The 9553-nt window shown below is 58.0% G+C and overlaps 2 protein-coding genes across 2 annotated transcripts in view; one reads left to right on the top strand and one right to left on the bottom strand.

Moving 5' to 3' along the window:
- The window catches only part of BTBD17 (BTB (POZ) domain containing 17), a 5423-nt gene extending 4998 nt beyond the window's left edge, over window positions 1-425 (top strand). The window contains exon 4 of the mRNA XM_012002308.1: window positions 9-425. Coding sequence (XP_011857698.1) covers window positions 9-185 — 177 coding nt within the window. The 3' untranslated portion in view covers window positions 186-425. The remainder of the gene's footprint in view (window positions 1-8) is intronic.
- A 1085-nt stretch (window positions 426-1510) lies between these two features.
- Window positions 1511-9553, bottom strand: part of KIF19 (kinesin family member 19) — a 28716-nt gene continuing 20673 nt past the window's right edge. The window contains exons 9-20 of the mRNA XM_011972174.1: window positions 9063-9185; window positions 7591-7756; window positions 6336-6510; window positions 6006-6204; window positions 4766-5036; window positions 4563-4684; window positions 3955-4082; window positions 3607-3712; window positions 3328-3415; window positions 2320-2717; window positions 1936-2095; window positions 1511-1695 (exon numbers count right to left, since the gene is read on the bottom strand). Of these exons, the coding sequence (XP_011827564.1) occupies window positions 1565-1695; window positions 1936-2095; window positions 2320-2717; window positions 3328-3415; window positions 3607-3712; window positions 3955-4082; window positions 4563-4684; window positions 4766-5036; window positions 6006-6204; window positions 6336-6510; window positions 7591-7756; window positions 9063-9185 (2067 nt within the window). The 3' untranslated portion in view covers window positions 1511-1564. The remainder of the gene's footprint in view (window positions 1696-1935; window positions 2096-2319; window positions 2718-3327; window positions 3416-3606; window positions 3713-3954; window positions 4083-4562; window positions 4685-4765; window positions 5037-6005; window positions 6205-6335; window positions 6511-7590; window positions 7757-9062; window positions 9186-9553) is intronic.

Genomic DNA, 9553 nt, shown 5'->3' with positions numbered 1-9553 from the left:
GCCAGCAGGGCCGCCTGCTGGTCCGCCACGCCTACAGCTTCCACCAGAGCAGCGAGGAGGCCGGCGACTTCCTGGCGCACGCCGACCTGCAGCGGCGCAACTCAGAGTACCTGGTGGAGAACGCCCTGCACCTGCACCTCATCGTCAAGCCCGTATACCACACCCTTATCCGGACCCCCAAGTAGCCTCGGGGTCGGGGAGTAAAGGCCTGGCCTAGGTGCTCCTTGTGGGTCTGGGAAGGGCAAGGCGAGTGTGGAGGTGGCAACAAGCCTGGTACCCTGGATGGCCAGGTGCCGGCCACCCTAGGGCTGGGGTGGAGTCCAGGTGAGGCGTGGTAGACAAGATGCCTGGTTTCAAGAGCTGATTTCACAGCTGACTTGAAGGAACATTCTTGGTCCTGAATAAACCGATGCTCAGAGTGGTAAGGGGATGATTGAACCACTCAGTTTCCGGGTAAAAACAACCTGGGGAGGATCCCACAAGCCAGGGGGTTTACGGGTTTCACTCCCCTTGGTTGAGCTTTCCCCCCACCCAGACACAGAACTAGGCTAGGTAAAAGCACCCACGTGGTCACAGCAACCCACCTGCCTGGGAGACAGGAAGTACCCCATTCCCCTTGCAGGGGAGTCAGGGAGCACCCCATTCCCCTTGCAGGGGAGTCAGGGAACGCCCCATTCCCCTTGCAGGTGTTTCCTCACTTTGAGGCTGAGGGGCTTAGCTGGGCAGTTTCTGAGCCCTGACCTTGAGGCGCAACCGCCTCATCTGGGTTGTGAGACTTTCTGGCATCTGGGCCGCTCCAAGTCCCTGATCTCTCCTGGGAGGGTGCCTGGGCAGGTGTGAAGACCAGTGGGATAGGGACATAATGGATCTTGCCAGCCCTACCCTGGGGAGAGGCCTCAGGATCTACAACAAAACCCCTCTCCCGCAGGTATTTGTAGGTTGGTGTTATACAGTGAGCCAGGGGTAGATGGGGACCGGGGGGAGGGGGAGTTGGTGGAATCTTAGTCATGGCCACCCCACATTCCAGACAAGGTAAAATTTCCAACACAACCATCAAGACCCAAATGAGATTTTATTGTTAAAAAGGAAAGGGGAGAAAAGGCCACTGCCAAGTAACAAAACCAGATTCCCTCCCTCACCCACATCCCCAATTGTAATAAGTGAAGTGCCTGTCGGTGCCTCCCCAACCATCCAGGATGCCCGTGCCCCACACGTGGGCCAGGAGCCCCGTCTCACAGCCAGCTGCTTTCCTCCATTTCCAAGGCCAAGGCTGGCCTCATGGCTGTGCAGGGTTTTGGCAACAGCATTCTGTCCAGGGCTGGGAGGCCAGGGAGCCCAGCCATCCCGGCCATGTCCCCTGGCCTCACCTCTTTTCCCCGGTGGCACTGAAAGCATAGGAGGGTTGGGCAGACACCCCAGTTCCTGGGTCTCAGGAGCCCTGGCCTGCTGAGATCCTGAGCTCCTACTTCCTGGTCATCTCCATCTGCCCAGCCTCCACCTCCCATGCCCTGTTAGGCCCCATTCAGTCTTGGGGGGCGAGAGAGCCAGTTCCAGGCAGGGCCCCTCAGTTATGCCGGGAGCATCCATCTTTGCCATGGGTGCTTGTACTGTGGGGCAGGCGGGGCCCACGGGTAGCCCGTCGAGAACCACCAGCTGGGTTGGGGGGAACAGCCAGGGGTGAGGAGTCCCCGGGGCCTGCAACAGGGAAAGGGGCAGGATCAGTGGTTTCGGAATGCCTCCCCAACTCCTCTCCCATCACCCTGTGGCTTTGAACTCTCTATGGGCACAATGCCAAGATGCCAGTCTCATGAATATTCTGCTAGAACCATGCTTCCAGCAAGGGGCAGCCAGAGGCGCAGGAAATGCAATGTGTCTTCTCTGCTGCCCGGCCTGGGGGAGACCTCCCCTCTCCATCCCCTCCTTGCCCATACTGACCCGTGTTCTGGCTTGGAGGGAGTCTGACTTTGGCCAAAGGTAGTGTGACCTTTCCCAGATGCCGGATACCAGGGGCTGGGTGCCTGCACACTGGCATCCTGTGGTCTGAGATGCGCTCCGCCTGATGGGACCCCAGGAGGTGTGTCTTGGGGCGGGAGAGCTGTGATGGTTGAACAGTGGGGTAAGGATGAGAGCGGCACAGGGATCTGCTACCAGGATCTGTCCCAGCTACTATACCAGGCTGGGGACAGAGACTTTGTGGAGGGTGGTGTCTCCAGGTGTGGGGTAGGCTAGAGGTGCCCTGGAGCCTTTGGAGAAATCCAGCCCTCAGGCCCCCAGCTGCTATGGGAGTGCCTAGACACCCCACCCTGCGCCTTGCCTCACCCCTTGCCCGGCGACCTCGAAGGATCGGGACCTCCGCTTCCTTCTCTTTGCCTCCAGCGACTCCTCCCTTTTCTTGCCCAGGTTTTTCTTCTGGCCACGCAGCCAGGGCCCAGGACCGTCCCCATGATGCCCGACTGCCCGAGACGGGGCCTCGCCCGTGCTGCTGGACAGGTTGTCCTCACTGGCAGCATGCTGCAGCATGGGGCTGGGTGGCCGCTTGCAGGCCAGCAGGCCTGGTGACCGCGCATCGTCGCCCTCGCTCAGCGAGTGCAGGGACAGGCTGCTGCGCTCTGTCGCAGGTGCCAGCAGGTGTCGCCCCTCGGTGCCCAGGGCCTGCGAGCGCCGCCGGGCGGCCTTCACCGAGATGCACTTGGTGCCAGTCATGATCTCCTTCCTCTCTGCAGTGGGACACAGGGAACCCCCAACCCGAGATCAAGGCCACCTCTTAACAGCCTCCTCTGACATGGCAGAAGTAGGTAGGAGCCAGACTGCCTGGGTTTCAACCCCAGCACTTTCCAGGGGTTTGCTATGCAAGAAACTTGGGCCCATTTCTGAGCCTCACTTTCATCTGCAAATGGGGGATGGCAAAACTAATGCCATCGGGTTATTTCCAGGATTAATTGAGAAAATGGGCTCAACCTACATTTTCCAGGGGGTAGACATTGAATTGATATTTGCTATTAGAGTGATGACTGAGTGGAGGCGGCGGCGGGGGGTGGGGACACCATTCTCCATGCCACATGTCTCTTTTCTAATTTCCAGTTTTGCCCCGGTCTCTCTAAAAAAGAGACCTTTTTGCCTCAAGGTCTCTCCTTGATGTAGAGAGGACCCTTAAGTGTCCTTGACTGACTAATCCTCAGGGGCAATGGCGCCTCTTCAGAATGTGTAGGACCCAATGCATGGTTGCACTTGGCAGTGAAGAGGGCAGGAAAGGGCTTTGGACTGGGTGATCTGAACAGTTTAGACAAGGCCAGGCGAGGTGGCCAGGGCAGCAGAGGGCACACATACCTTTGTGGGACAAGGGGATCTCCAACAGGATCTCACTGCTGTCGGGGGAAGAGCTGATCCAGCTGCCCAGGCTGTCCTGAGCCGGGGCCTATGAGGTGGAGTGTTAGGAGGAGGAAACCCTTAAAAACAGCAGGGACCCCATGCCCCACTCAGCAGAGATAGCGGGGCCTCAGGCTGGTGCCGTTTAGGAAAGGCTCCATCCCAACTGCTGCTGTCCACCCCCGTGTCCCGCACCCACTGCAGCGGAGCTCGTGGGGCCATCAGGTACTGAGAGCTCACCTCCTGCATCACCAGGCTGCCGAGCTGGATGGGAGGTGGGGTGGGCACAGAGGAGCTTTTGGCCTGCCAGGCCCCAGTACCAGCCTTGAATACGTGGTGGCCTTCACTGAAGTTGGCAGAGGAAGATGAGTGGCTGTAGACCAGGCTGTCTCACCGAGGTCCCACCCCCACCCCCGGGGAGAAGCTGTCGGTGTGAAAGGAGAGAGAACCCAGGAGTCCTGGCTCCAGACCTGGGCCACCTGCTCCCTCTCATTGCTGCTCCATGTTCACCATTTAGCCTTAGTCTGGGTTGGCCTCTCTGGGACAGGGCACAGGGTGGGGGCTGGGGCAGGTGGCCCCCCTTCTCACCTCTCTGTGCTGAGGGGAGGGAGAGCACTGTTCTGCAGGCGCTGGGCATCAGAGCTCAGTGTCTTCACACTCTCCGGGTCAGAATCCGGGGTCAGCGAGGTTCCTGCTGGGGTAATTTTGGGCAAGTCCTGGGGAGGAGGGAGCCAGGAGGGACAGTTAGAAGATTTGGTCCTGGACCAAATCAGCACAGAGTCACAAAGGCTCACAGGGTGACAAGGGTTGTAAGATGGCCTGGGAGCCCCAGAAGGGCAGTGGGCTAGTGTTTGGGTCCTCGGGGGTAAGTTGTGGTCTGCTAGGCATCCCCAGTGGCACTGCCTGATGCTTGGTCTCCTGGAAGGGCACCTGGGGCCATTTGTGATATCTCAGATGGCCAGCCCTGACCCTCAGACCCTGGGTGGGAACAAGCGATGCCCAGGAGTGCTCAGGGATGAGGGTCTTACTCAGGCTCGACAAGGCTTTGGGTGGGGTAAGAAGGAAAGGGAGTCAACTCCCTGGGGTGCCAGCCAGCCTGGTGCTGTCCCCTCCAGCTGCCTGCAGGCATTGCCTTGGTCATCAGCCCCTCCCTGGACACATGTGCCCATGTTCAGGCCACCCAGGCGCCCACCCACCTGCAGGGCCCTGGAGGCCACTTGGTCCATGATGGTGGCCCGCTCCAGGCTGCCCTCCTCCAGTTCCCGCAGGTACACTTCGTACAGCTCTTCCAGGCGCTGCGGCACAGCCAGGTTGTAGTCTGCCGGGGAAGGGGCAGGGCTCAGCGAGTGCCAGCGGCCCCCCCGCGGGTGGCTCAGATGCGCGAGGGCGTGGGCCCTACCGTCGATGATCTGCCGCTGGCCCTGGATAATCTCGTCACAGAGACTGCGGTGCTGCTCCAGGCGGCGCACGGCCTCGTGGCGGTGGCGGAGCGCACCGTCGCGGAGCAGCGCGTGCGACTGCATCTCGGTGTTCTCCACCTCGAGCTCGTGCACGCGGCACAGCAGGCTGAGCACCTCGCGCTGCTCCTCAGAGCCGATGCGTCGGGGCAGGGTCTCCTCCAGGCGTCGGCCCCGCACGCGCAGCTCCCGGCAGCGCTGCTCCAGCGCCAGCTGCAGGAGGCGCAGGTCAGCACCTGGCAGCGGGGAGAGGGGTCCGATCCGCCTGCCCAGCCCGTCCTCGCCCCTCCAGCGCCTGGACTCCAGGCATCTGTCTGGAGCTCCAGGCTGAGGCCAACCCTGAAAGCTAAATCTTGGGCTTTACAATCAGGGACTGCTCTAAGGTGGCCCCTCAGTGTCCACTTTCTTGCCATCCTGACCTCAACCCACCCCTGGAACCAGCTTGGGGGATAGCTACTTAACCGCAGCCCATGTGACCCCCTCAGGGCTCATAACACCCTAAAGCCCCCCTGGTCTGGGTATGCCCCAGAACAGAAGGCAAAGATCTATTATTGGGAAAACCCTAATTATTATTATTTTTTTTCCTTTTTGAGACAGGGTCTTGCTCTGTCACCCAGGCTGGAGTGCAGTGGCGCTATCCCAGCTCCCTGCAACCTCTGCCTCCCAGGTTCAAGTGATTCTTATTCCTCTGCCATCCGAGTAGCTGGAATTACAGGCATGAGCCACCACACCAGGCTTTTTTTTATATATATTTTTTTTTATTTTTAGTAGAGACGGGATTTCTCCATGTTGGCCAGGCTAGTCTCGAACTCCTGGCCTCTCAAGTGATCTGCCTACCTCAGCCTCCCGAAGTGCTGGGATTACAGGTGTGAGCCATGGCGCCCGGCCTGGAAAACCCTCATTATAACATTAGTTACCATTTTTTGAGTCCTTGGTATGTGCCAGGCATTTATGTAATCTTCCCAGCAACCCCATGAGGGCTGCACCATGGACTGCTCCCATTTTACAGGTGGGGAATGTGACACACAGAGAAGTTAAAGAACTTAGCACAGTCACACAGGATTTGTGGCCTGAGTTCCCAGGTCTCATGGCTACCCCCACCCCGGCCCCTCCGCCTTGCCTCTCAAACCTGCTCACCCTGTCCCCTAAACCCGCTCTCCCTGCCCCCCAAACCCTGGACACCTTCTGCTTGCACAGCTGCTTCTGCTCGCCCACCAGGGCTGCAATGCTCTCCCGGGCTGCAACCACCTCAGGTGGTTCCAGGATGTCCGGCTGGTCATCGCCTGTGTCTGAGTCCTTCTCACTGTCGTCCTTAGCGTAGCACTCCTTCCGCTGTTCCTCCCGCCATTTGAGGGCCCTGCGGGACTTCTCATGCTTCCAGCTGCCACAGCCCCACCCAGAGAGACAGGGCATTCAGGCCATAGGGGCAGAGCACAGTGCACAGCCACAGCTTATGCTCCTGTGTCCCAGGCACAGGGGTGGGGCCTGGAGGGTCCCGGGCCGGGGGCTTACCCAGCGATGGTGAGCAGGTGTCGGGAGGTGTCAATCTGGACCTCCATGGCACGGTTCTCCAGTTCCAGCAGGCGCCTCCGCACATCCATCTGCTCCTGGAAGGCGCTGACGAGCTGCTCCCGAAGCTGTCCCATGCCAGCCTGCTCACCCTGCTCGCTGTGCAGCTGGACCTCAGCTGCCAGTGAGGGTGGGTAAGGTAGAGGAGGAGGCAAGTTCAGCTAGGAAAGCCTGGGCCCACCTGGGGCCCTCCCCTCCCTTTCTTCCCAACTCAGTACTCCCACTTCCTGTCCAACTATTTCCTCCAGGAAGACCCCCTAGATTACTACATCCTCTCACATCCCACTCCCACATTGAATCTTCAAGCTGTTGCCCAAAAGCAATTTCCAGCTCCTTGGTATGAACTGGGCTCCTGCTAACCCTTACAGCACCTCTGTGCCAACAATAAAAAGGGGTGCCCTTAGAAACTTTACTGTCTGTGGCCAGGTGCAGTGGCTCACACCTGTAATCCCAGCGCTTTGGGAGGAGGCCCAGGCGGGCAGATCACCTGAGGTCGGGAGTTTGAGACCAGCCTGGCCAATATGGCGAAACCCTGTCTCTACTAAAAATACAAAAATTACCCAGGCGTGGTGGCGGGCACCTGTAATCTGAGCTACTTGGGTGGCTGAGGTAGAAGAATCGCTTGAACCCGGGATTCAGAGGTTGCAGTGAGCCTACAGCATGCCACTGCACTCCAGCCTAGGCAACAGAGCGAGACTCCGTCTCAAAAAAAAAAAAAACAAAACACACACACACAAAAAAAACTTCACTGTCTGCCCCTCTCTTTATATTAGTAATTATTTTTTAAAAAAGAAGCTTTACTGTCTGTTGGAAAACCATCACAGCAAATATGCAGGTCTATAAGGAAACAGAGCCCATTCCGGTGGTGCAGGCATGACCTCGCAGTCCTACGCCAGAGGCCTTAGTGTGTGCCCTGCACAACTAACTCATTGCTCACATGCCTCTCCCTTGTGGGATCCCACCTACTCTTCCAAGGGGGGTTGTAAAATGGGGTTGTGATCTCTGGCAACTGTCTGAAGCAGAGATCACAACCCCATTTAACAGTCGAATGCTAGGAGGCTCAGAGCTGCTGAGTGCCTAGCCCAACCACCCAGCCAGAAAGAGCCCGATTCTGGATTTGAACACAACATGGCCTGATCCCAGAGCAACGTGAGGCCGCCTGGAGGGGGCTGCCACTCACATAGACCCACAGGCGCACCTTGGATGTGGCGGATGTCACCCCGATCCTGCCGGCCCCGGGCCTGTCCCCGCCCAGTCTGCTCATCAATCTTGCACTTGAGTCGCTGGATCTCGCCCCGCAGGTCAGCGATGATGCTGGTGTACTGGGCGATGTGGTAGGAGACGTTCAGCAGGTTCTGCTTCACCTGCAGGGAACATGTAGGGAGCGGAGGGGATGCAGTCACCCCGGGTGCCAGGCCCTGCCTCCGTGCACTCACCAAGGCCTACCTGCAGGGGCTGCCTTTCTTCCCCCTGCCTCTCCCAGTCTTTCTAGCTGATAGTAATGACCTCCTTTCCTCCACTTCCGCAACCTCTTGTCACAGTCACTGCTAGAACTCATCAACCTTCAGTAGCTTCCTGAAGGAATGAGGGAACGTCCTCATTCCTCCACCCATTGTTGAAGGGCCACCCCCATCTCTCTGTTTTTCTCTGGGCTCACCATTCCTGCATGAACATCTCGCTCCAGTCGAAGACCTGTCCTGCTCTCCCCATGCCCACCACAGATGCTATCCCCTTCCTGCCTGTGGAACCTGTGTCCTCCCTGCTCCTACCCTTCTGGAATGTTTTCTCAGCCTTCAGGGTCCCACTTACAGTCTCCAGAGAGTTCCACTGGACCCCAACAGCCCACCCCCACCTCCTGTTCCTGTCTTGCCCCAGCACCTACCATTGGCATCATTTACCTGCTATTAGTAATATTCTGAACCATCACTGAGCTGTTTCAAGAATGTGTCTCCCATCCCCCATTGAGGGGTTGGAATAAAACTTAAAGCCCTCAGGACAGCAGCTGGCAAGTGTTAGGTGTTGGGAGAATGTTCCCTGCATGCTATCATACGTGTATCCATTCCCACTCCTCTGCACACAAACAGGCAGAAATGGATTTCTAAGTGGATGGCAAGGGTTCCGACATGCTTACAGATAGGTAAGGACACGGACTTGGAAACTGGGCAGATCTAGTTTCCATCCTCAGCACCATCACTGACCAGCTGGGAAGTCACTTAACTTCCTTAAACCTTGCTGTCCTAATCTGTACATGGGAACAGCAGTAACACTGCTGCTTTTTGAGGATCAAAGGAGGTAGCATGTGAAAGGGCTGAGAGCAAGGGCTCAGTGAAGCTTGCCTCCTGTGATGACCGTCATGAAGAGGTGCTTTGGAAATGCAAAGGTCTAAATGAGCATCTGAAGACGAGGAAGGTAAGAGAAGAGGGGGTGAGGCAGGGGGAGCACAGTCCTGGGACTGGAGGAAGCGGGGACCCTTGGGAGCTCTCAGCTTCCAGGCAGAGGAGCAGGGTTTGGAGGTGCAGGGAAAGTGTACAGATGACAATCAACTAAGGAATGAGGCCAGTGCAGCAGTGGCTGGTTCCAGAGAGTGGGGTGGGGTGGCAGGGATCAGCCCAGGGGCTTGAATCTCAGCCCAGGAAGCTGTGTCCTGGTGGACAGTCCAGGGGCCCTCACCCTAGTCTTAATGTTCTTGGCCCGGCCGGCGTAGGTCAGGGTGTTCCGGGACTCTTCGAAGGCACTACTCGCAGGACTGATGTGAGCGATCATCACTGTGCGGCTGTTTCCTCCCAGGGAGTCCTGGATGGGAGGTGGCTGTGGTCAGTGGGAACTGCCTCCCCAGGCCTTCCTCCTGCCAGGCTGTTCACAATGCCCTCCCTGGCGAGTGCAATCTCTCTCTCTCTTTACACTCAAGGAACCTGGCTGCTGAGCGTCATATGGTGTGAGGCTTGTGAGGAAGAAAGCCCTGCTCCAGCAATTACCAGCTGTGTAAACTTAAAAAAGTTCCTTGGGGCCAGGCGCGGTGGCACAAGCCTGTAATCCCAGCACTTTGGGAGGCCGAGACGGGCGAATCACGAGGTCAGGAGATCGAGACCATCCTGGCTAACACGGTGAAACCCCATCTCTACTAAAAAATACAAAAAACTAGCCGGGCGTGGTGGCGGGCG

This window comes from Mandrillus leucophaeus, unplaced genomic scaffold (genome assembly GCF_000951045.1).
Source record: "Mandrillus leucophaeus isolate KB7577 unplaced genomic scaffold, Mleu.le_1.0 Scaffold1, whole genome shotgun sequence".
NCBI classification, from domain to species: domain Eukaryota; kingdom Metazoa; phylum Chordata; class Mammalia; order Primates; family Cercopithecidae; genus Mandrillus; species Mandrillus leucophaeus.
The sequence above is the reverse complement of the archived record's forward strand: the minus strand, read 5'-3'. Positions and strand labels throughout refer to the sequence as shown.